The sequence below is a fragment of the Pogoniulus pusillus genome, chromosome 20 (assembly GCF_015220805.1).
Source record: "Pogoniulus pusillus isolate bPogPus1 chromosome 20, bPogPus1.pri, whole genome shotgun sequence".
NCBI lineage: Eukaryota > Metazoa > Chordata > Aves > Piciformes > Lybiidae > Pogoniulus > Pogoniulus pusillus.
Window position 1 is genome coordinate 9,470,199 of NC_087283.1, and position 26,722 is coordinate 9,496,920.

The window sequence follows — 26,722 nt, forward strand, 5'->3', positions numbered from 1 at the left end:
ATGCCAGGCAGTGGCTTGAATTTCCTACAATAGAACTCACAGAAACATAGATTAAGAGGTTATATATAAAAAAACCCCAAACCAACCCAAACAAGTAACTTCTAACTTCAAGTGAAGGTACAGCTACCCAAGGTTCAGAGGCAATCTGGACTGCCCGTCTCAGAATTCTAATCATGGGCAGAAGTTCTTTCAGACTGTTTTGGTTGTAATTTTAATTCCCAGGGACTCAAATGTATTTGATAGAACCAATAACAATTTTATAGAGTGCCCTTCCCTCTTCCCCCTTCTTTCCCAAAAGAAAGGAATTAGATGTAGAGAGAGGAAAGGTAAGCACACCCAAATAAATAATCTCACTCTGATTTGGAAGTTGAAGAAAAGTTTAACAATAAATTAAAAAGGTGTCTGAGGTAGGGAAGTGACTAAGGTATAGGGGAGGGAAAACAAATACAAAATGTGTAAATACAACCAGATTTTGATGGGAATGAGTTTGCTGGCCTCGTGGGTGATGGCCACATGGTAAAACAAAAAGAACCAGGAACAGGATGGTGATGCTGGTAAGCAGGGAGGGCAGAGAAAGAGCAAGCAAGGAAGTCCCCCTTCTTTTATAGACCTCTGGACAGGAAGGGGGAGTGAGCTAACCATCACCTGGTAGTGTTCAGACCCACCCCTGGGGAGGGGTCAGGACCACTGATGTCAGGTTCTAGGTCACTCCCTCTGGAGGGTTAACCCTGTACATTGACTCAGAGTCATTTTTATGTACATCATAAGAATCTAATTCTGGAAGTTTGTGGGTTTTTTTTTAGTTTAAATACTTTTAGGTTCTTTGGAGCTGTCATCAATAACAATTCCCCATCTCGTGGGTGAAAACAATAAGGCAGCCTGGCTACATCTGGTTCTGCATGCCATCTGGGCAGTTTCTGTTTCACGTTTGCTGGTTTTTAGCCATAGGTACAAACTGTGCCCAGGACTACTGACCTGTGTCCTGAGTAACAATATCAGGATGTAGAAGCTGACCTCTGCCTTAAGGCCCTGAAGCTGCAAATGCTTAGGTATATCCACTCCATATGGGCAGTCTTGTTAAGTTCAAGGGGTTGATATGTCTGTAAAATTAAATTCAGACTGTTTTGCACGTTTAAGCACCTGAAAGGTGGTTGTAAGAGGTGTTGACATATCCTTCATAGCTCGCTGGGGAATATTCCTATCAGAGATGTGGCAGAGCGGGTGTTGGCACATGGCAACACGGAGAACGTTTAGACAAGGTCCACAGAGGCTTCGTGCTGGAGTTGCTGGTGTGTGTGGCCACACACTCAGTGTTGTGGTTCCCTGTGCCAGAACGTGTCCTGGAAAGCAGGACAATGGTATTTCTGTTTCAGTTTGTTGTGTATTGTGTTAGGATTGTGGCCAGTGGCAGTGAGTTGGAAGACTTAAAAAAAGACATCCAAACCAAACAGTGGCTTCTACCAGGTGCAATAAAAGTAATGAAGGAGAGTACTTGTCGAAGCAAAACAATAAAGCAATGCTAATGTGAGCTTTTGTGGCTGTATTGGTGAGTTTCTGCCTCCTTGCAACATTCTGTAATTCAAAGAAATGTCAAGTTTCTTGATTTTTGGAGCAGTTGTTTCTTTGTTTCCCCTGTTGCTTTCTGTGCTTTAAGGACCTTTGCTGGAGTCCATCAGCTTAGCATCTCTGTGAGTGATGGTTATTTTCTTGATGTGTCTCCAGAATGTTTGCTGTCTGTGATTGCACAGATAAGGAACATTTCTGTCATGTTGTGGAAGGATAAACTCTTTTCCCTGATCTTTGCCTGAACCAATGATGCCTGTGTGCTATTACACTAATTGTCTAAATGGTTAAATGGGCATGCTTGTGTAGCTTTACAATGGAACTGACTTAAACACCATGTGCTCACTTGCCTTTTAAGGTAGATTGAGAGTAAAGATGACAGCTGAACAGCTGCTAAGAATGATTAGAATATTCAGTGTTTCCGTTAAATACTGGAGCAGGCTCCCCAGGGAAATGCTTAAATCCTCATCCCTGGAGATGTTTAAAAGAGGCAGAGATGTGGTGCTGCGGGACATGGTTTATCATCAGCCTTTGCCAGGGTTAGATAATGGTTGGACTCAGACATCTTGAATGTTTTTTTTTTTTTTCCCAAAGAAAATGAATCTGGTAGGAACTGCTAATTCAGATCTCTGTTTTCTTTTGTCATCCTGCCCTGAATGTGATTTTCCACTTCGTATTCTGATAGACTGCAGCATCTGGCCCTGTTCCTGAGGATATCCAAGGTGAGGCTTGACAGGGCTCTGCACAACCTGATCTAGTTGAGGATGCCCCTGCTTACTGCAGAGGGTGTAGGTTGGACTGGATGACCTTTGGAGGTCCCTTCCAACCCAGACCATTCTATGACTCTGTGATCTAAGAGCTGGAGCATAAGGGAGACTGGTAGCTCCTGTATTTACAGTGCATTTACCCTGCATGCTTTTAGTTGATGCCTTTTGTTATGTTATTCCTCATCTGTTTCAGTGGCTTGTTGAGGAATTACAAATTGATGTAGGAAGGCTCTGTTCCAGCTACCAGCTGAGGTGACTTCATCTAGACAAGAAGGCAAAGTTTGGGATTATGAAAATGTTACAAGTCACAGAGCAAGACAAAGAGCATTGTCAGGTTCAGAACCTTGTAATAGCTGTGAACAGCTTCACCTATCAAACAATGCAAACATGTCCCAGGTCTTCCCATGGGACTAGTGATGGAGATTGTTTCTGTGAAGTCACAACAGTCTTTGAGGGCAGGAGATCCGCTGCCAGGGCTCTATCCTGAGCACACTGGTTATTCTGCATTAAAGTTATCATGTGAAAAAGTCTGGTTTGTACTTGGAGTGCCTTTTTGCTGCTTTTGCATAATTTCTTGTGGAGTGGATTTAACTGAGCTGCACAAAGACATTCTTAGTGTGGATTTATTCTTTGCACAGGGACTTAAAGCTCAGTGGCCCATCTGGGCTGTGTCCCTGAAGGGACAAGAACTCAGGGAAGTCAAAGTGACTTAACTACAAGAGTGGAGTTAATGAGTATTATGTCCTCTATGGATCTTCATTTTCAGAGGGTAGATGATCTTTATACTCTAATCCCTTTACAGCATAAGGTCATTTTACTTGGGCACAAAGTTGTCCTCACAGAGGATTAAGACACTTGCATGCCTTTATCAAATCCATTCTTATCACTAGGCTTGCCTTTGTAGTCTGGCTGGTTTGCTGCTTCAGAAAACTTCTATGTGTCAGCAAATCATAGCTGTTTGCAAGATAAGGACCTTTGTTTGTCCCATCCTTGGTAGATACTAAGCTCAGAAAAATGGGCTGATAGACTCCAAGTAGCTGTATAGAGATCAGTATGTCTTTGTAGAAGATATGACATGTTTGAAAACTGGCCTTAATTCATTAGGAGAGACAGGGAACTACTGGAGAGAGTCTAGTGGAGGCTACAAAGATGCTGAGGGGAGTGGAGCATTTCTGTGAGGAGGAAAAGCTGAGACACCTGGGGCTGTTCAGCCTGCAGAAGAGCAGCCTGAGAGGATCTGATCAATGCTCAGCAAGAGCTAAAGAGTAGGGGCAAGAGGATGGAATCAGACTCTTCTCAGGGATGCCCAGAGACAGGACAGTGGGCATGAGATCCCTTCCAACCCAAACCGTTCTGTGGTAATAGGCACAAACTGGAATCCAGGAGTTTATATCTGAAATTAGGAGAACTTCCTTGCTCTGAGGGTGCTGGAGCCCTGGAGCAGGCTGTCCAGAGTGGAAGTGGAGTCTCCCTCTGTGGAGTAATTAGAAACCTGCCAGGACATTGTGATCCTGGTCAGTCTGCTATGGGTGACCCTGTGTTAGCAGGGGGCTTGGTCTAGATTGCATCCCATCATGCTGAGATTCTGGAATTCTGTGGTTTAAAGGGGGCTTTTGTGTTGGGCAGAGTAAAACGACCATCAGCTTTTTGCACACAATCTGAAGTAAACTTCAGATCAGTCATAGCAAGTCAAAATGTGAGAGAAGTTCGTTCATTTACCCATGCACTGAGTGGTGTTAGCCAAGGGTTTGATGAGCTGCTCCAATAATGGAATTTCAGTGAAACATTCAGAAGCAGACTGGAGCTTTGGAAAGTGTTTTTCACAATGTAACATTTACCTTGCCTAAATAGTAAAAGAGAGATTGTCTGTTGTGCCTAATTTTATATGTTAACAAGGCTTTGGATGGTCTTTGATTAGACACCTTGGAATGATGCTCTGTGACTTCATATGGCCATCAGATATTTGAGTAAAGAAGTTTGTTCATGAGGAATTGCTTTGAATTCATATTTTAGAATGAGTTATTGCATTAAATGTGTGTGGAGAAAGTAATCAGGAATGCAGGTGAAGTTAGTTGCTTACAAATATTAATTTGCTTAATTAAAGGCTACTTTAATTCTGTGTTAAGTGTATCAATGCTGAGTAAGAGTATTGGCAGAGATATTGAGTGCACTTTAATCTGCTGAAATTTATACCTTTAGTTGTCTCAGATTAGTTTTTCTGAGTGTCCCACACGTCCTAGGAAGTGGCTGTAGGGATGACTCTGGGCTTTTTGCTTCCCTCTTTGGCTTTGTTTCTGAGTATGAAAAGCCAAGACCAGGGAGCAGTGCTTGTCCTTACTTTGATAATACAAATATAGGGAAATGAATAGTTCTAAGTTTTGTTGGCTGATGAAATAGCCTGTATTTATTATGAGAAGATTTAGTTTGGTTACTCCTCATTGGTGCTTGTTCTGTCTGGGAAGCTTGGGATTGTTTTCTTGGGAGCTAAGAAGTGCAGTGCATTTGCTGTGTGTGATTATTCCCATTACTGTGATTAAAACATCAGGCACTTTTTAGTTTGTGCTGCTTTATACAACACAAATGGGTTTCTGGTGGGTTTGTTGGGGAAGGATTGACAAAAAGCCATTTCTGATCTGGCCTGAGGCAAAGGTGGGCAGTGGAAGAGGTGATTTAGGAATTGACTACATGGAATTGTAAATTCATTTTGCCTGCAAAAGACCTTTAAGATCAAGTCCAACCATTAACCCAATACTGTCAAGTCCAATGCTAAGCTTTGTCCCTCAGCACCACATCTACACTTCTCTTAATTTCCTTCATGGATGGGGACTTCACCACTGTCAGCCTGTTCCAGGGCTTGAGAACCCTTTTGGGGAAGAAATTGTTCCTCATGTCCAAGCTAGACCTCCCCTGGCACAAGTTGAGGCTTTTTCCTCTTGTCTTGTCACTTGTCAGTTGGGAGAATAGACTGACACCTTGCTACTTGGTGTAGGAGGCCTGAAGGGTTAGAATCTTTTGAGATCTGCAAGTACCAAAGGCTGACATGGGAATGAAGCAGGAACAAATCCCTCTGATACACACTGTCACCTGTTTTCGATTTTCCACTGGGTAGGAGTTGCAGCAGTCTCTTCCAACCCCCAGAAAAGCCCTCCAGGATAAGTGATGAGTGCAGTGTAGATCCACCTAAATAGCTCTGCTGGAGCCGGTTTGAGTTTGGCTGGCCAAGGCCTCCTGTAGTGGATGTGTTAATGAGACATTTTCCATTGACTGGTGTAAGCTGTTTTCCCATCCCCTTCCTTCAGATAATGGTGAATTGACTATGAAATATTGCTCTTCATCCAGCTTCCACATGCCAGTCGAAGGAGAAGAAATGGGAGCATTTCATGCTCCTATTGTGGTTTATCCTCCACTTCCTGCCTTTCTGTTGACGTTTCTTCTAGTTCACTCTTTGTTCCAGGTAGTATTTCAGCATTGCCAATGTACACATTCTTAATTTAGAATTAATGCAGACTAGAATGGCAGCCAGAAGAAAGAAAGGAACAAAGCAAAGCAGGCTGGGAACATACAGCAAATTTCAAGCAAAGAATTTTTTAACGTGAGGAAGTGCTGGAAAATCCTTTGCTAAGTAAAATAGGTGGAAATTATATTGGCAAAGTTATTCTGAATTTGTTGACTGAGGCTTTTTAAAGCTGATAAACTAATCTGACTCCAGCTCTAATCCTGTTAAATTTTATCAGGGTTTTACCCTTGGTTCTGAAGGCAGGGTCAGACCACTGCTAAAATTTCCTGTTAGAGACTGAAAATCTGAATTTGGAAAAGGGGTGTTTTATTCAAGCTGTGATAGCTGCAGTACCTAGTGCAGCTTTCTTGGGCCTTGCTTTCCTAATCCACACATCAAGTGCTAATAATTTATTTGTTTTCCCTTTATGTTTTGATACAGGAGCTCACTGCAGCTGGTGACAGCAGAAGTCTATTTTGTTCTGCCTGTCGAGAAGACAAAAATGTGTTCAGTCAGCATGTTGGCTAATTGCCTGTGAGCTGTGTCTGACTTACTGAAATTGTCATAAAAGTGGTTGAAATGGAAATAAATACTTATGTTGGGAGGACACTTTGCTGGATCTGTGCAGTAGCTGTTCTGCCAGTCACAGTTTGGTTCTTATGCCCTAGTTTTGAGGCTCTGTGACAGCGTATTTTGGTACTTTTCTGCTGTGAGGTTGAATACTTTTGGACTATGACCCTTGAGAGGTGGAGAACAGACGTAAGAAATGTGAAATCAATTTTGTTCATGCTGAAGGAAGGTTTAATTAATCTCAGGGATGTGGTTTATAATGAATTTTGAATGGCTAAATGTATGCATCACATGAAGTATTAAAAAGGGCATTTAAAATAAGAACATTGCAAAATGATTTATGACATTAACTTAAAGTAGATCCAAAGAGACCATGAAGATGATCAGAGGGCTGGAGCACCTCTGCTATGAAGACAGGCTGAAAGAGTTGGCGTTGCTCTCCACTGCAAAGAGAAGGCTTCAGGGAGGCCTTGGAGCAGCCTTTCAGTGTTTGAAGTGGGCTACAGGAGAGTTGGAGAGGGATTTCTTACAAAGGCATGGAGTGACAGGATGAGAGGTGATGGCTTCAGTCTGGAAGCAGCTGGATTTAGATTAGACATTGGGAAGAAATTCTCCCCTGTGAGGGTGGTGAAGCACTGGGAACAGGTTGCCCAGAGCAACTGTGGAGGTTTCAAGCCTTGAAAATGCTCAAAGCCAGTTTGGATGGAGCCATGAGCGACCTGGTCTAGTAAGAGGTATCTGTGTCTGTGGCAAGGGCTTGGAACTAGAGACCTTTAAGGTCTATTCCAAACCATTCCATGACTCTATAAAGTATTCAATCATGTAGACAATTCATTTGTAGCTATAGCTGGTTTAAATGCAGCATGTGAAGTATTGGTGAAATGTTGAACTGTGCAAATAGGCAAAGCTTCAAAAGCTGGGTTTGCTCTAATTTGCCTTTACTTAGTATTTGGAGTGGTGGATCTCTTCCTTCAAGGGTGAGGACAGGATTCTTTAGCAGTCTCAAAGTTATGAAACTGTCATCATGGGACAGCTGGTTTGTTATGATCAGCCTGCCTGATGGCCAGGATTTCTCAGAAATGGCAAACACAGTGTGCCAAAACTGGCATCCATATGCTCTAATGTATTGCCAGGTTGCTGGGTGGTTTGGTTTTGGGCTTTTTTTTTTGGACCTTTGCCCACAGTCTTGTGCTGTCCCAACTTTTTTTTTTCACCAGGATCAGAATTTCACATGACTTAGTATTGGCAGTGTTGGTATTTTGAGTAAACAATTTTGATATGCAGGGAGGCCTCCTTTAGAGGTGGGCTTTTATAGTGGCCACTTCCAAAATTCTTTTGTAGGTTGTCTTCAGAAGTTCATATTGCATCTGTCTGGCCTAACGGCTTTCCTGTGTTCAAGTGGAGAAAAGGAGACTCTCTATGCATAATTTTGATCTGATTTTGTGTCAATGTGAAAAGGAGAATTACCATTTCCACTTGTAAACCTAACATCCTCTCCCTAAGTGCATTTTGCTTCAGGTTAAATAGGATAAAACCAGCTGATTTCTTAGTGTTTCTTGGCCATCCCTTGGTAACCCTTGGGAAAGCACAGATAGGAGTGATTTTTTTATTCAATTTTACAGATGGAGAACATTATTTAAACACATATAACCTTGGTTGGAGATTCCAAGGGAGCAGGACTAAGAAATATTTTGGCTTTGATATCAGGACCATGTTCTGAAATGAGTTGATCGTAATTGAGCTGTAGAAAAACTCAGCAAGTGTCATAGCTGAGAAAAAACCACAAGTTTTGCTTAAAATCTAGTTGTAATCGTGCATGAGAAAGCTCTCTGTTGTCACTGAATGTTTATGAATATTTGAGGGGCCTCTTGAGTTTCAACCACGTGAGGATCTTGTGTGCAGACAGATCTGTACAGAAGGCAGTGATGGCAGATCTGGTGTAGCTTAGGAGCTTCCCATGCTGTCGTGACATCCAGGCTAAATATTGAAGTCTGATTGCTTCCAAGAGTTAAGTAAAGTGTAAATAAAAACTGTCCAAATTAGGGCTGGTCTCATATCCTCTTAAAACTTGTAAATCAAAAATATCAAATTGAGGAAAAAAAAACCCAAACCAGATTATTTTGTATTTTATACTGATGAGCTGCCAAATCTCTGCAACTGAATGTGCTCTGTATCCATTGGGAAACTGCAAAAAGGTGGATCATCAAGGGAAGCTTGAACTCTTGTCTCAGTACTGAAACATTTACCCAGAGGTATTGCAAATAGTTCAGTCCATTGCTCTTTGAGGCTACAGAGTAAGGTAGCAGTTGATGCCACTGAGATAGTCGCTTGGTAGCTTGGTCACTTCCATTAGGAACTGCATGTCCTTTTAGAGAGGCAGAATGAATTAACAAAGGCACTGTTGATACACCAACTGTATCTGTACTAACGTTGCTCTCACTGCTGTTTTTCAGGATTGCATGACTTGTAAAATTACTGATCTGGGGACCTGCAGTGGTGTTCGACAGGAGGTTGCTGCCTGGTTCTGAATGATGTCAGAACAAGATTTGGCAGATGTTGTTCAGATCGCTGTTGAGGACTTGACTCCTGACCACCCAGGTACAGTAGGTGTGGTGGCATCAGCAAGATCATTTGTAGTATTCCCCTTTAACAAGTGGAGCTTTTCTTCAAAATACAAACCAGTGCCACAGGATTTTTTTTTCCTGAAGGGTAATTTTTAGGACTTCATGCTAGATTTTCAGTAGCTTAACTTGTGTATCTTCAATACCTTTTAAATCAGATTACTTTCTTATTTCACTTTTCTTTTATAGGCTTTATTACCTAGGGCTATTTTAATGCAGGAGTTAGTGCTGAAAACTTTGAATGAAATATGGCCTCCTGCAATCTTCTTTTTCTCCAGACTAAAACAGAAGTTGCAGGCTTTTCCTCAAATGAGAACTGTCACCCCATCTATTATGAATTGCTGTTTTATTTGTAAAATATTTTTCTCTCATACATTATTAAAATTCTTTCTATGTATAACAAATAGCAGTGACACTGAAAAACACTTCTGAAAGTAAATGTTGTGGTATCTCATGCTTGGAACTTGACCTACTAAGGGAAAATGTGTTGAGATCAGTTATAGACATTGATTATGGAGCAAGCTGGAGGAGGGTAGATTCAGACTGGATGTGAGGAGGAAGTTGTTCACCATGAGAGTGGTGAGAGCCTGGAATGGATTGCCCAGGGAGGTAGTTGAGGTCCCATCTGTGGAGGTGCTTAAGGCCAGGCTGAATGAGGCTCTGGCCAGCCTGATCCAGGGTAGGGTAGGGTGTCCCTGCCCATGGCAGGGGGTTTGGAACTAGATGATCCTTGTGGTCTCTTCCAACCCTGACTGATTCTATGATTCTATCCTGTGCTGTTGTTACATCTAAGTGACTGAAAGAACAGTAACCACAGTTAGGGAAAAAAAACCATACAAACTCCCTGTTTTTTTTTCTAATACAAGCCACAAATGTTACTTTAGAAACATTCCCAAAGAGTTGGAGGGGAAGCTAGGACTTGCCCTAGCCTAGCTGGGGACTTGGTGTTCAGGATTGTTGGCAATGACATGGCCACCCTTAATTCTCATTTGCTCAGCCTCCAAAGAGGCTGAAACAGAGCAAGAGGCTGAGAAGAGCAAAAACTCCAAACTGGTTCCATCTAAGGCAGTGCTCTGACCGTGAGGCTGTTCAGGCCTCTACCTCTTGACTGACCAACCAGGCCTTCCAGTTCTCTTTTGCTACTGTTTCCTTCAAAATGTTTATTTACCTAGAGATGAAGGCTTAGTAGCACCTACAGGTCTGCATGTGCAAGTATTTGGCAGACTTGCAGAATTTTGTTCATCAGTACTGGGAAATTATAACCTACCACTGCACTGACTAGTGAGTGCAATTCTGTCTTTGTACAGAGGTGCATTAGTATTTTCATGGGTTTGTGCAAACACAAGGGTTCAGAAGCCTGGAGAATCTGTCAGAGCTAACGAGGGAACTCTGCTACCTCCCAGTAAGTTGCAAGATAGTGCAGGAGTGTTACATTCGTGGTGCATTTGGAACAGTGTCTTAGATTTGGGTCCATGATTTCGGAGCAGCAGCAATTTGTTGTTATGTGTTTAGGGGGAAAACCTAAGTGAGTGTGAAAGAAAACATGAAATAGGTTAATTAAATGCCTTCTGTGTTGTTTGCTTTTATCCATGTAATGTATTTTTAATTTGAGCCTTGTCTTCTTGTGTTATAAACTGTGGCAATGCTTATTTTTATTGACAGCTGTATTGGAGAATCATGAAGTGACAGATGACGACGTAGAGCCTGCTCTGAAACGTCAGCGTATAGAAATTAACTGCCAGGATCCTTCCATTAAGGTTGTGGTAATGCCTTTTTCTGGGTTGATTTCAGCACCAATTAAATCAACTTTCTTAGGGAAAGATGTTAAAAGAATATAAAATATAACTGTTTATATATAATAAGAATCATAGAATCAACCAGGTTGGAAGAGACTTGCAAGATCATTGTGACGGTTTGGGTGTTACCTGCCCCTCCACTCTTATGAAATCACCCAGACTAGACTCAGACAAGCTGGAAGTTAAAGAATGAAGTTAAATTTACAGCTTAGCACAATATACAAGCAGATATACACATATATTTACAGTTATATACAGAAATATACAAGTTAAAGGTAATACAGAAACACAACAGCCCTCCCAGAAACCAGAGTCCCCAGGACGGGCTCCCAACCACTCTTCCACCACTCTACCTTATTGCAGGCTTTGCCTTACATGCAAGGTGAGTTTGGAGGATCAGCCAAGGCAGTTAGAAAGCAGAAGGATTAGTTACAGAGAAAGCAGACCAGGGAGGAAAGTACAGGCACCTGGAGACACACCCTGACTGTCTTAACTATGTTTATATTCTTGTTTTTATACATCTCAGCAAGACTGTGAGTGAAGTAGACATCACCATTGTTTCCTTTTCACAGCCTATAATCTCATTTCTCTCACTAAAATATTCCAGCTGGCCTCAAACTATCACAATCATCCAGTCCAGCCCTATCCAATCAACTAGGTATATGATTATTCATGACCTTTTTGTAAATAGTTGTTAATTTTTTATACATCAAGTTTTAAAATCTGGAGGATTGGCTGTAAATTTGGTAACAAGAACTTTGTATGCTGTATAAAATGTCACAACAACACTCCAGTTTCCAGCCACTCTGCTCCAAACCTGCCCATTAGAAAAAGACTTTGGAGTGTTGATTGATAGCCCAGTAGTAGATGAGCCAGTGTGTGCCCACATGGCCAAGAAGACCCCCAGCATCCTGGCTTGTGACGAGCAGGACCAGGAATTGTTTCCCTGTACTAGGCACTGGTGAGGCCATACCTTGGGTGCTGCGTTCAGTTTTGGAGCCCTCACTACAAGAGAGTCCTTGAGGGTCTGGAGGAGGGCAACGAGCATGATGGAGGGTTTGGAGAAAGTCTTGTGAGGATCATCTGAGGGAAATGGGGTTGCTTAGAGGATGGGAAGGTCTCCCCTCAGCCTCCCTCTCTCTACACCTCTGAATGGAGGCTGGAGCCAGGTGAAGATTGTTCTCCTCTCCCTAGTATCAAGTGGCTGGATGTGAGGACATGGCCACAAGTTGCACCAGGTGAGGTTCAGGTTGGACATTAGAAGAAACTTATTCACTGAAAGGGTTCTCAAACACTGGAACAGGCTCCAAGGGCAGTGCTTGAATGCACATCCCTGGAGGTGTTTAAATGTTGCAGAGTTGTGCTGAGGGACATGGTTTAGCATGAGACTTCTGAACAGTAAGATAATGGTTGAACTTGGTCTTTTCCAACCAAAATGATTGTGTCATCAGAATCAATTCCAGTGACTCTCACATCCCCATTGATACATTTTTTGATGGATAAACTTGACCTGAAAGATAATCCCGAGTATGGATTTGTCTTACAGTTCATAGATACTTTTAGTATGTGTGAGGTTTGTATTCGAAGCTAACAACATTCTCCTCACAGTTAAACTGTGTTTGGTTCAGGCTCAGTAGCTTCAGACTGTTCTGTACCTGCAGAACTCTCTCTTCCCGCTAGGGTGGTTTAGGGTATGTTTTTAATTGTCTTGGAGCATAACTATATGAGTAACATTTTACTGCCATTAGGGTAATATAATCCTGTATTGTTGAAATTATCATGGTAATTGAAGCTCTGCATGGCAAGAGCACCGTAAACCAGGTCGATTTGCCGTGTAAATTGTGGTGAGAGGCCACAAGATGGCACAGTTGCCGTTTGCAAAGCCGAATATGTAACGCTACCCTTGAAGGCTCTGGTTTTCCCCAGGGAAGCCAAGTGGAATATGCTTTCTTTCGAATCAAACTGCTTAGAAAACCAGATTCTATTTATTTGCTTTTCTTGATTTGCTGTTTGGGAGAAAACTCAAGTGAGCGAAGTTAATTGTCTCTGAGGTTATTTGTGTTGATATAATTTCCACTGTAATCATCTGAATTTATCTATTTGGGCAGAAAAAAAAAACCTCAACTCTTGAACTTTCTCCAGGAGGATGAGTTCCTAGATTTATAGGCCTTTTTGTTTTTCCATGTATCAAGTGAAAGGCTTTGGCATGTCATTTGAAATGATTTTGAGGCTTACGAAATCACAGTAACAAAGTGCTTAGGTGAAAATGTGTTTGGCTCGGCTGCTTTTGGCTTCTAAATAAAGATCTGGAAGAATCTGAGAATGCTGAAATGCTCCTGGATGTCACCAGTTTGGTACGTGGCTGATTTTTGTCACCAGTTCCTTTAGAATCGTTTTCCAGTCCCATTTTATCTGGAGCTTCCTTCTGTATACATTGCTGAAGGTAACAAACACTTGGGCTTTAAAACTGCTTTCTTTTGCCTTCTCCCCTTTCTAGTCGTTCCTGTATTCCATTAATCAGACAATATGCCTGCGGTTGGACAGCATTGAAGCAAAGCTGCTGGCACTAGAGGCTACCTGTAAATCACTGGAAGAGAAGTTGGATCTTGTCATGAACAAACAGCACAGCCCCATCCAAGTCCCCATGGTGGCAGGTTCTCCTCTTGGCGCTACGCAGACGTGCAATAAAGTACGATGGTAAGAAAAGAACTGATCGCTCAATGTGCTTTTAAAAAGAACCTAAATGCATTTCTCTGGCCTCAAGCTGTCTGCACAGCTGTCCACAGCTTGGTATGCTGTTTGTCAACCTACAGTTAATTTATCCTGAAGGTAATTTTTGTACCAGTTTCACAATGTTACTTAGAGCAAGATGCTGGTCCAGGGGCAGCTTGCAACTATTTCCACATTTCACGTTGACTTAAAGCAGACTGATTCATCCATCCTATGGAAAAAGTCTCATCAGCTATTTCAGACAGGCTTTTTAGACTGGCTTTAATTCTATTTATGTGGCTGGTTTGAGTTAATGAGTTCATCATCAGTCTAATTGCTTCTCATTTCAGTTTTATTCACCAGCAATACAATGGAGTGTGGTTTCGTGCTGGTTTTCTGAAGAGTCTTCTGAAGCCATATCAGTGCTTAATCTCCTAAATAATCAGGTCCACTTTGAAGGAGCAGGTTTGACCTGTGGTATCTGATGAGTTGCCTAATAGGGTTTTAAAGAGATAGATCTTCATGTGCCTGTCATTTTACCAGAGAAGATTCCAGCCAGAGGAATATGCTTATCAAAAGATTCCTTTGTCTGACAACTTCTTCCTTCCTTGTATTTTTATATGTAGGAAAAATATAATACTTCAAGTCATTACCTTTTATTCTCCATTACAAAGGTGTCCAGGCAACTTTCACAAATCAAATTATACAAGTCAAGATATATCAACTTATTTCATCTCTTGTCAGTCTGTTTTTCCATCTTCCATTATCACTCCCTCTGAACTTCACAGAATGGTTTGGGTTTGAAGGCCAGGTTGGGTAAGGCCTTGAGCGACCTGGTCTAGTAGGAAGTGTCCCTGCCCATGGCAGGAAAATTGAGCTAGATGATTTTGAAGGTCTTTTCCAGGCTAAACTGTTCTATGATTCTGTGACTTCTGAAAGGATCTTCTTTCAAACTGTTGGGTTTTTTGTCATTATATTAGAAATCCTCGAGCTGTTGTGCATAAACTGAACTTCTTTACTGCAGTTGGTGCACCAAAGGCTTCAAAAACGTGGTCAGAAATACATGGCCCCTTTGGGACTCCATATTCAGTGAATGCTTTCCTCTGTAAGTTGTGCTATTTTGAGTTTCTTGTGGGATTTGTCAGACCTGAGGTTGGTTGGTTTTTTAATCTGTCTAACCATGGGGAAATCTGTCCTGTGTGTCAACGGTTAGCTTGGGGTTTAATGATCTGGTTTAGGTGTACAGATTTATGCAGACAGCTTGTCAGTACAAACATAAATTAGAAAGAAGTCATCAAGACTGTAAGATTCTCTGCCCCAAATATTTGTTAGTGTTGGTATGAAGCTGCACATTATCAAATGCATCTTGCCAATAAAGGACTGAAGGCTTTTTGTTCTTTTAGCAGGCTGTGGCCTGTGTGACTCAAAAGAAAACAGTTAGGGGTGTTTGTGTTTGCCTTGGCCTGAGTAACACTCCAGTTTCACAGTGATAGAATGTTTCATTGAATTCCCTCTCTCTCATTCATAAAAAAAAACCTTTATCACTTGTTGATTATTTCTCATTAACACCTCTATAGGCTGTTCTGTTGCATCAACTCCCTGTGTCATTCCCTCTTCCCTTTGCGTTGCAGATGGCAGTGGAGAGCTGCCAACAAAAGTTAATATTTCGGATAGTGCTTTTTCAGGTTCTGCATTGGAATGAGATTCTTCAACCTTCTTCTCTCTGTTACCATAGTTATAGTGGATTTGCCACAGCTAGCAAAACTGGGAGGAGAGACTGAGAGGTCTGGGGCTGTTTAGGCTGCAGAAGAGCAGCCTGAGAGGGGATCTTCTCAATGCTCAAAAAGAGCTGAATGTGGAGGCCAAAAGGATGGGGCCAGATTCTTCTCAGTGGTGCCCAGTGACAGGCCATGGGACAATAGGCACAAACTGGAACCCAGGTGGTTTCACTTAATCTTTAGAAGAAACTTTTTTGTTGTGAGGATGCTGGAGGTCTGGAGCAGGCTGCTGAGAGAGGCTGTGAGTTGTCTTCTCCAGAGAGATACCACACCCATCTGGACATTGTGATCCTGGGCAAGCTGCTGTGGCTGATCCTGCTTTAGCAGGGAGATCAAGCTACATGATCTTCAGACGTCCCCTCCAACCCTACTGTGCTGGGCTTCCGTGAAAAGAGTGTCAACCAGATGGTGCTGCACTGCCAGGAACCAGACTTTGGTTCTTTTCTCAATAAATACCTTAGGGTTTGTGATCTTTTCTGTTCCACCCTACAGTGAATGTTGTTTACATTTTTTCTGGTAATTTAGTTACTTGCCTTAATTTGGTGCAGATTTGATATAATCACAATTTGTTTTGCAGCAGTGCACACAGTCAAGTATAAATTCACATAGTTTGATTGCTTGGTGTGCTACTTAAATGAAATTACTTTCCTAAGGCCTTGTCAGTTTGAAATATGCTGAGGTCATGGGATGAAAATAAAGACAACTTGGACAGAGGAGGTTTCTTGTCATCTCGTGGTGGAATTGTGTAGTTCCAGCAGACCACTATGGCCTACCTTGGCTGAGATGTGGAATTGGATACTGTGTGCAGCGCTGTACGCCGGCTGCTCACAAGAGAAAGTGACAGTCTCTTCATATAGCTGCATTAGGGAGGCAGGAGTCTCACTTCAGTGGCAGTCAGATTTGGGTTCAGTGATGAGTTGTCTTTTCTAGTAAACTTAACACACTGATTTATTGAGATAACTCAACCCCCCCCTTTTTTTTTTTTTGGTGCCAAACTGTTGTTTCCAACTTGTAGTAATTCTTGTTAGGGAAACAAAGCAGAAATTTTCAAGGAGACTTGCAATAAATCTGGAGCCACCCCACATTATTAGCTCCCAGGACAGAAAATGTAGTGCATTTTAGAGTCTCATTCTACTTTGTCTTGTTATTAACCACACAAGGAATGCTCTGTGTGGAGTTGTTCCAACATCCTCTCTTGGCTATATGTGATTTTTGAAGGCTTGCTGAGATTTCTTGGAAAACTACAAAACATTGAATTCAGAAATTACAGCCCTTTCTGCTGCTCTTGATAATTTATGTAAGTACATCTTCATGAAAGCTGGTTTGTGTTCTCAGTTCTTTTGTTCCCCTTGTTTACTCTGATCTGCTGTTACGACACTTCATTATATACTGGCTAATTGCAGTGCAGATAAGGCAGAAAATGAAGGCTACGTGGAGCTGTGTAATGAGTAATTTGTATGAACAGTTGAGATACAGAGAACAATAGGCTAACTTGGAGATCTCCAAGAAAGAAATTTAAGCCACTGCAAAAACTAACAGGAGAAAATGTCATAGAATGTCACAATCCCAGCATGGAGGAGTTGGAAGGGACTTCTGGAAATCATCTAGTCCGTAAAGAATGGTAACCCAGAGCAGGTTGCCCAGAATTAGTGTCCAGGTGGGTTTGGAATCTGTTCAGAGAAGGAGGCTCCACAACCTCTCTGGGCAGACTGCTTCAGGGCTCTAGCATCCTCACAGCAAAGAAGTCTCTCCTCATATTCAGGTAGAATCTCCTGGGTTCTGGTTGTGCCTGTTGCCGCTTGTCCTCTCACTGGGCATCACTGAGAAGAGTCTGTCCCTATCCTCTTGTCCCCCATCCTTTATCTCTTTCTGAGTACTGAGAAGATCCTCTCGCAGGCTAAACAGTCCTAGGTCTCTCAGCCTTTGCTCCTCAGAGATGCTCCAGTTGTCTCAGCATCCTCATAGCCTCTGCTGGACCCACACTAGTATATCCCTGTGCCTCTTGAACTGGGGAGCCTAAAGCTTGACCCGGTTCTTTAGGTGTGGCCTCAAAAGGGCAGTGTAGAGGGGGTGCAGAACCTCTTTTGACCTACTGGCCACACTCTTCTCAATGCACTCCAAGATGCCATTGTTTTTTGCCACAAGAGCACACTGCTGGCTGGTAGTTAACAAGATTTCTTGGAAGAGAAATCATTCTGAATTTGTGATGTATCAGCTGTTGGGGGGGGAAACAACAATAGGCCATTAAACCATGGAGAAAGTCGTAGCTGTTGTACTTCAATAAATCATCGCATGAAAAGCAGAACCAAACAAGTGTAGTTGCATATAGTTTTTTGTCTGTTGCACTCTAGTTTTTCACAGGACCAGCCTTGTGTTTCCTGTGTGGTCCTTCTTGTGAGAGGTGGAAATCTACCCTGCTGTTCATGTGACAGTAGCCTATGTGAGTGCTGGAGCTAGCTGCTATGGGGTAATGGATGGAACCTTCCTGGTGATCTGTAGTGGGGTGTGGCATTTAGCTTTGCCCTTTCCTCAGCCTCAGATTTTAACAGGTGATTAACATCCCATAGGCCTCTTTCTTTTGGTGAGATGTGGTCTTAATAGTGCAAAGTATTAATTGGGATTGAGAAAGAGCAAGATGTTCCATCTTCTTGGAGAGGGGGAAAAAGTTTGAGAAAGCCTTAATGTTTAGCGGCTGCTGTGTAAGAACACATAATTGTCAAGATTGCCTACAAAGATACAGTGTTAATAGAGCTTTAGAATTCCTTTCTTGGAAGAAAGGCTGTTAGAAGGTTTGAGAATAGGAGAATGGATGGCAAGAGCTCTTAGATTGCACAGTTAGGGTGAACTATAAGGAGTTTGAAAAGAGCCAGGAGCAGCAGCAAAATACTGTAGTAAATTAATAGTGGGAGTACATGTACTGTCCCGGTGTTCTGAGCTTTGTCCAGCCCTGCTTTTCCATCCACGAAGTAATTGTCTCTCTTCCTCTGTCTGCAGCATTTCCTGGCAGCCTGGCTATTAAACCCCTCTTACTCCTTTTTGCTGGTCAAAAACCCCAGTAGCTGCTGAAAGTTTCTTGGATAGGACAATTGGTGTAATGCCTCATGGTCTGTCAGTATGGCAGCCTCAAATGATAAGGCTGAAATTTAGCAGGTGCCCAGGTCTGGAGATGTATAAATTGATGAACACACAGCTTGACAGTGCCACTAAAATTTTGTATCCATCTTTTGAAGAAAATAATTCCTCTGAAAGATTCCAGTTCAGGAACAGTGTTACTTTTTGTCAGCATCTTCCTGTTAATCATTGTTCTGAGTGGGTGAGCCCAAGTATAAATGGTTAAGGGTGATTGCTTCAGAGGACATAGGAATTTGGTTTGGTTTCACAGAACCCACATCATTTGTTTTTATGGGTATTTTCTGCAAATCATAGAATTGTTTAGGCTGGAAAAGATCTTTAAGGTTGAGTCCCACCAATTGATCTAACACAGCCAAATCTCCTGCTAAACCATGTCCCTCAGCACCACATCTACACGACGTTTTAATGCCTCCAGAGGTGATGATTCAACCGTCCTTGGGCAGCCTGTTCCATGCTTTGGCAACCCTTTTGGGGAAGAAATTGTTTCTCATGGCCAACCTAAACCTCCTCTGGTGCAACATGAGACTGTTTTCTCTTGTCCTGTCACTTGTTGCTTGGAAGGAGAGACCAATCCCTATCTGGCTCCAACCTCCTTTCAGAGAGTGATAGAGAGCCAGGTCTCCTCTCAGCCTCCTTTCCTCCAGGCTAAGCAACCCCAGGTCCCTCAGCTGCTCCTCACAAGACTTGTGCTCTAGACCAAGTGTGGTTTTTATTTTCCTCATTGAAAAGAGCCAGCTTGATGCAGTTGTGTACCAGATGGGAAGTATGAACTTGCTTTATTTTTGTAGGTGTAGTTCATTAACATGTTTGTTTTACCATTAAGTGCAATCAGCAGGGTGTAATGGGTTTGGAAGAGCAGGATTTGTTCATCCACTTAGTTTGCAGTGTGCCAGTTGGCAAGCCTTTTGGCTCCAGATTTCCCAAGTTCAGATCTGTGTTTCTGGTGTGTGATTGTTTCATTGCTTACAATTGGTTTTGTATCTAAATAATGCAAAATCGAAAACCAAAATGCTTAGAAGTGAATTTGTAAAGCAGGGGGATGCAGAGTGGAAAGAAGGTGGCAGCACTTCTAGATTCAGAAAGACTGTTGGTGCTTTTACATAAAGCCTTTAGGAACTGAAAACAAACCTGAAGAAATAACCAAGGTATTGGTATAAGCCCCAAAAGTCTTGGAATTGTTTGTGTGTGTCTGTGTTTTTTTCCTGTGTGTTACAAACCCCTTGACCAAGCTGATTTCTTGTTACCAGGTATTGATTAACTTCTTTTGTTATAGTTTCAACATTTTTATAAGGAAGATTATTATAATAAACTGCCATGGGATTGTTTGGGTTGGAAGGGACCTTAAAGATCTAACCCCAGGGACACCTTCCACTAGATTTGCTTCAAGCCTCACCCAATCTGTCTTTGAACTCTTCTAGCCTTGGATCTTCCACAGCTTCTCTGGGCAGCCTGTTGCAGTGCCTCACCACCCTGATGGGGAAGAATGCCTTCTCAAAGTCTATTCTAAATGTTTGATCTACAGATACACATCTTTTTATTTCACCTGTGATGAAACCTGCATTTCATGTCCAGGTACCTGCTGTGAATTAGGTGGACTCGGTGCCGTGGTCTAGTTGACTGGATAGGGCTGGGTGCTAGGTTGGACTGGATGACCTTGGAGGTCTCTTCCAACCTGGTTGATTCTATGATTCTATGTGATTTGTTACGTTTAGGATCAATGCAACTTCACGTGGAAAAGAATTTAAGAGCTCCCATGACTGATTTTTATTGTTATCTGCTCTATCTGTAAGATCTATGACAGCAGTGCTGCAAACTGCTGATTTTTGCTTTGGACATTGATGCTGTAGACACAGATACTTGGGAATTAAGCTTGCCCTGTTAGTTCTCTGTCTGGAGTTTTTGTTACAGACAGAGTAAAGATCCCTGTTACAAATGATGAGTTTGTGAAGATTTTACATTTCTTTCTGTCGCTGTTGGGAGTTAATTCCCACAGGACCAAGGAGAAATGGCATCTTGGATTGTAGAAGCCTATGCAGCAGTGTTCTCACTGGAATTTCACATTCCATTATTGTTGCATTAAGATACTGAGGAGCCAAATGTTTAGTAATTTGTTGTTGAGATTTGATGAATGCAGAGACAATGCTGAACTCCAGATAGCACTGAGAGTGCAAGGTTAGTGATGGAATTAAAATAACAATTTAATACTAATTTAATCTGTACTTTGGAAAGTTCAATAATTCTTGCATCGAGCTTAATCTAGAAAAGTCTTCAAACAGAACAAGATCTGAGCTGTGTTGATTCATTCTCTCAAGTCTGTTTTTCCTGATGCAATATCCTTTCTGATAGCCCAATGATTCCAACAAGCAAGTGGCAGCTGAGAAATGGATACAAAATGTGTGGTTTGGATCTTTTTGATTGTGGTGGTAACATTGAAAATGTGCTTGCCAGGCTTAAAACAATCCACCTGGAGTTTGTAATCCTGGACAACCTGCTGTAGGTGACCCTGCTTCAGCAGAGATGTTGGATTAGATGATCCCTAGAGGTCCCTTCCAACTCCCACTATGTTGGAATTCTGCGACTTAAAATTTGGGTTGGGACAAATAAATGCCTACATATGGCTCCTGCTTTTCCTTTTGCCTGAGCAAACTGCTGAAAAGAGTTATTGTGTGTAATGAAAGTGGTCAGTTTTTACCTCATGAATGTTGTAAAGTGGATGAAAATGATTATTAGGATTATATTGTAGTGAAGCTCTAAACATCTGACTACATTTGAGGCAGTGCAGCAGATAGTGGAAGCATATGTTACATGCTGTGTGTTTCAAGGGATAATTTGTCAAGCATATGCTAAACAGAAGGGGGCAGAAAAGCCTTATGTGTGCATTTGGATTTGGGGTTTCAGAGTTGAAATGTTCTTAACTTTACAGTCTCTGGAGCCATTGGAATTTGAAAATGCATCAGTGAGAACATTCCCTGGAAACTTTTCCTATAAGTTGAGTGTTAAATTCTGTGAGTACAACAAAATGAATGAATGAAGAGGAGAGCAGTTAATCAGTTTGTGATTAAAGGAACAAGTTTCCATCTTCCTTTGGAAATTGTAGGAATGTAAATGGTGTTTGAAAATCATTCACATACCAGTTTACACCAGATTGAAGTACCAGGAGTACTGTTTTTAAAAGATGCAAAGCCAGCTGGTCTTACTATTTATGGAACATAATGGATGGTAGTAGAGCTTTGAAAGAAACACTCTGCAGTGGTTTTGGAGAGCCCCAGCTGTACTTTAAGCAAGGTGGAAAAGAGCTGTAGGTGGATTCAGAGGTTGAAAAGGATGAGGCAGCTTGACATCTCAGCAAGGTTGGTAAGCTGGCATAGAGCCAGTCTTCCATCTGCTTCATCTGGCAGCAGATGTTATTTAACTGATACATTTCCAAACGTGAAAAACACTCTCTTTGGAATCCAAATGTCTTTCCAGTGAGAGTTTTTCCTTTTAATGGAACTGTACATTTTTGCATATCTTCAGCTCAGTGTCTTTGTTCCATCTTGAAGGGTGGAGTATGAGGCAGGAAATCTGCTCCTAATAACTTTTAGATTTGTATTCTTGGTGAAAAGTGAAAAGTGGTGTTTTCTTTGACATCCCTTTGGGGTCTGTGGAAATGTAAAGCTTCAGCACCAGCTCTCAGAGTAGCAGCATCCTTGTCCCTCTTAGAAAAGTGTGTGTGGTGGCAAGTATACAGAGCTGGTTGAGTCCTTAGGAAAAGCAGGGAAACCAGAGCTGCATGGTGGAAATGATTTATGAAGTGGCTCTGTGGGAGCTGTGTGTTTGAGCTCTGTTTGCAGAAACCTCCTGTTGGATTTATTTGCTGTCTGTTATCTGGTGACCATCACAGCTTCAGTTAATGTCGCTAGTGTCTCCAAAGTCCGTTCATAACACTACTTCCTTCACCCCAAACCTCCTAGAGTCTTCATCTGCTTCATGAGTCAGACTTTTACTGAAATTGGGTATTAGAATTTGTCAGGGAAGATGGAAAATAACTCTAGCAGCAGCTAATTGTATAGTGAAGGATTCCATGACTTTAGTTTCGTGTAGTGCATTCTAAACATACAGCAATTTCATCTGTAGTATTAAGGCTGCAGTAGATCAGTTTATTCACAGCAGCTGTGTTCCAGTCCAGTCAAGCTTATGGATTTTGTTGTGCAAGATGATTGCCCTTCCCTCATAGTATGGAACATGAAATGAGAAAGGTTGATCTGTCTCCAGTAGGCTGCAGTTCTTCTGCTTATCTAGTTCAGGAAGTTAGGGCTCAAAGGATAACAACTGTAAATTTCTTTAGACTGTCTGAAAAGAAAAGATTATCTTTGCTGTTGTATTTTTATGAGTACATTTATCTTTAAAGAGGCTTATATTAACCTGCTAATTATAAGTCATGACCTGTCCTTTTCTTGTCCATAATCAAAAGTAGAAGACTGATAATGAATGGCATTTCTGTGGTATTTTTCTCTTCTAGTTATGTCTCTTGCAATGGCTTGGATGTACTGGGGGGTTTGCTGTTTGGGCCAAAAGGTTCTTTGGAGACTCTGTTTCACTGTGCATTTAATTTTGAAAGCCTTTCAGTTGTGTTGTGAAACTAAATAATTTGAAACTGGGGGTTGTGATGCTGAGGGACGTGGTTTAGCACCAGACTTGGTAGGGCTAGAGAATAGTTTGGCTTAATGATCTGAAAGGTCTTTCCAAACCAAAATGTTTCTTAGGATTCTCTGATTCTAAATTGAAGTGGCTCATGTAGCCATACAGGTGGTATAAAACTCCTGAGGTAGCAAGCTTGACTTCTCAAGTGTTAGGTACTTTAGGTCAGTTGTAGCATTGCCAGGCTACTGGTTAGCTGCTTAACTACTTGGAGATGGATGTTGTAACTCCTGAATGGTTGCACTGAGTTGTACAGGTATGTTGAGCAGAATAATTCACAACAGGTTTTAACAGCCTTTAAAAGGGGTTGATAAAATTGGTCTTAAAGCTAGGAATTCTTGTCCCCCTGACGGTCAGCCAATTCAGAGGCTCTCTCTGTAGGTAAAGCTGAGTGCTCCATAGGTTTTGTAACTTAGAAAATGTCTGGCTCTTATTTGTTTGAACTGAAAATGTGATGTTACTTGTTCTTCAACTGTGAACAGTATGTTTTGATAAATGCTGTATTTCCTTTATCTTTTGTTATAAATCGATTACAGCTTTCTCAGCTTTCAGATCCATGAATCTCTCTCCAGTGATGGCTGGTGTACTTTGGCTTGTCTTTTTACAGGGCCTGATCGTTAGTGCTGGCTTTATAATGTCTGCTTTTCTGTGATGTTCCAGATGCAATGAATCCAAAGATAATTTCTGATGACTGAACTCTCACTGGAAATGATGGATAACGCTGCTGCTTTTCTGGCAATTGGCTGGGACTAGGCGAGTGCATGGCTTAGGAACATGAAAACTTTAACTGCTCAGGTGCCCACTGCTCTTCATCCCTGTGAATGGTTTGGTTGTTGGCTAGTCTGGTGTCCCCACGGAGAGGAGGAGCTGCATCACTTTTTCAGTCTTCTTTTTTTTTGGCATAAATCCAGTATGAAGGCTTTGCTGGTTTGTGGTTTTGTTCATGTAATACCATAGTATAAATTCACAAGTCAGTTTTCTCATTCCTGTTTGGATAAAGAGTCTTAACTCTATGTGCTGAAGGCGAAGGAAGCAGGTGGTCAGCAAGAGGAAGGAGCATTTTAACATTATCTTCCTAAATAATGACTGAAAGATCCAAAGAGTGACTGTTGTTGGAAATGAAGACAAGTGTTAGGGAAAGATAAAAAAGAAAAAAACAATAAGGAAAAATGATTTTTCTATATAGTTTGACAAGCATTTTAGATATTCTTCATGGTAGGGCTAACTGTAGCATTCTTCCATGGCCCTCACACATCTGTGAACTGTGCTTTTAAGTCTTCATGCTCATCCCCAGCAGTAGACTGGAAAATGCTAGGGTTCAAGGTCTCTTTCTCAGACTTGGCTATCTTTGGCTGCAGACAAGCAGTCTGCCAGCAGTAACTCCAGCTCCTGCCTTCCTCATCACCCTGCATCTCCTCCTACTGTGTGCACTAGGAGAAGATGAGAAGTTTGTCCTCAGGAGCCCAGCCTTCCAGATAAGCAGCACACACTGGATGGGAGTTGCAGTGACCACAGGGTACCCTGACAGGAAACAGCAGATCATGGGCAGGGTGACTAGTTCAATGTCTCTAAGTTAAGCTCTGTCTCTGAGCCCCTATTTACCTATTTGCAGATGTTCACATGTGCAAAGGAGCCTCAGAAAGGCTCTAAACAAAGGGCTCCTTTCTTTCTTTTCTTGAACTGGTGGAGCAGTGCTGTAAATATTCCATTTACTGGTCTGTATTGGTGTGTCTGGGAGAAAGAGAAGAATAACTTGTCTGAAAATGTCAGTCTTGAGTTTTTTCACAAGTAATTTTCATCCATTTGGAGAAACTCTTTTGATCTCATACCTTGCAGATGAGAGAAATGCCAGTTTCTTTATTTTTCTCTCTTCCTAAATGAAAACCTCATCTGGGAAGAGGAGGAGAATGATGGTCCCGGCATTGCCAAAAGTTCTTTTATGCCATTGGCTGCGTTCTGTGTGATTGACAGCTTATTGGCAATGAAAAGCCAACAGTTAAGACTAATGACCATATCTATGACTCACACATTTTCCATACTGAAAATTGCCTTTGGCAGCACTTTTCTTATGCAAAATACAGAACATCCTTTTATATTTAAAGTAAACAGCAGAGGCTGAATCCGCACGTTTGGAAATCATAATCTGGTGTCTTTATGCAGGAATATTTTTCACCTGTAATTGAACAGATGATTTTTTGGTAAATGGCAGATTGAATGTCCCCAGATAGAATAGTATCTGTGGGGTGCATGCATTTGACATTTTATTTTTTTCACTTAGCTGTGTCCAAGAAAAGGCAAATTGCAGAACCAGCCTCTCCAAGTTCTAATGCTTATGGGGAAAGGAATACGTGAACACAGATGGAAAGTACTGAAGCCTATGCAACAGCGCTGGGTGTCTGAAGCACTCCCCCTGACCCCTCTTAATGTTTTCTTTCCATCTTCTCTGTGAGTATAGTACTGGCAGCACTCATAGAAAGAATTGCTTCATTTGGGATCTGAGTGAATATTGAAAGCTTTCCTCTTCCTTCCTCGCCGTTGCAGATTCTTGTGTTTTAGGTGCACAAGGAACAATTAAAGTTGGTTAATACTCAGTGTGAAATGCATGGATTGAAAAAAAGAAATTGGAATAATACAGTCTGGGGATGCAGTAAGCTGTAAGATGTTTGAATGCTTTCCTCTGATGGGTTTTTGCAGGTTGGCCCAATATTTTGATTTGACATAGAATTTCTTGTTTAATTTTGTGTGTATTCAGCAGATTTCTTATCATTATCTCTTTAAAATAAATAAATCTCAAGGCAGAGAATAGAACTTCTTAGAGCAAAGCTCCTGGGAAGCACGTTCCTGTGTCTGCAGGGAACTTGTGGATATCTCTTTTTCCCCTTTACAAATTGGACTCAAAGGCAATCCTGTGAATCCTTTTATTTAAGCACAATGATGCCTTTCTGTATTGGTCTCATTTGTTAGTTTATTTTTCTTCCAAGTAACTACTGAAGTTTCACAGCATCAGCTCTGAAAAATGTCTGCCTTGTGATGCCTCATGGTCAGAATTTGCAAGCATTCTGTAGCCATTCTTGTTCTGTGTAGAACAGGGACCAGAATTTAGTTTCTTGGTTTAGATTTATGATATTTTGAATGGAAATCCCCCTCATGCAGTCTGGTTCTGAAAGCATCTTTCTTCAGGAGTTGTGCTTTAAGCATCAGAAATGTCTCCTTGTGTAAGACTGAAAGAGAATTGAATGAGTTTTACTGGAGTCTATGTGTTAGTAGATGCAGAACATGGAAATAATCTTATATCCAACAATGCTTCCTGGCAAGAAACTGAAAACCTGAGTTATTTTCAGACCAAATGCAGAGTTCCTACTCAAGTTCATCAGAGAAAGGTTAATTGGTAGTTGTAGATTTGTTGTGCTGTCATCATACTTCCAAATGCTTATTTTAGCTATTCTCTGCCACTATGCTTTCTGTGTGACTCCTGTTCTCTCCAAATTGCTTTGTAGGTTCTTTAGGTCCTTGCAACCTTGAACCTTCAGTTCATCTCTGAATGTAGAACAACTGATGGACACTCTGGTGGCAGTTGTGGCTTGTTACAGAGGTTTTCCTTGTGTGTGTG

At 41.6% G+C, this 26,722-nt stretch overlaps 1 protein-coding gene across 1 annotated transcript in view; it reads left to right on the forward strand.

The window, feature by feature from the left end:
* The window catches only part of BANP (BTG3 associated nuclear protein), a 167,170-nt gene that overhangs the window by 6,437 nt on the left and 134,011 nt on the right, over positions 1-26,722 (forward strand). Inside the window, exons 2-4 of the mRNA XM_064160088.1 lie at positions 8,850-8,994; positions 10,680-10,774; positions 13,311-13,510. Coding sequence (XP_064016158.1) covers positions 8,925-8,994; positions 10,680-10,774; positions 13,311-13,510 — 365 coding nt within the window. The 5' untranslated portion in view covers positions 8,850-8,924. The remainder of the gene's footprint in view (positions 1-8,849; positions 8,995-10,679; positions 10,775-13,310; positions 13,511-26,722) is intronic.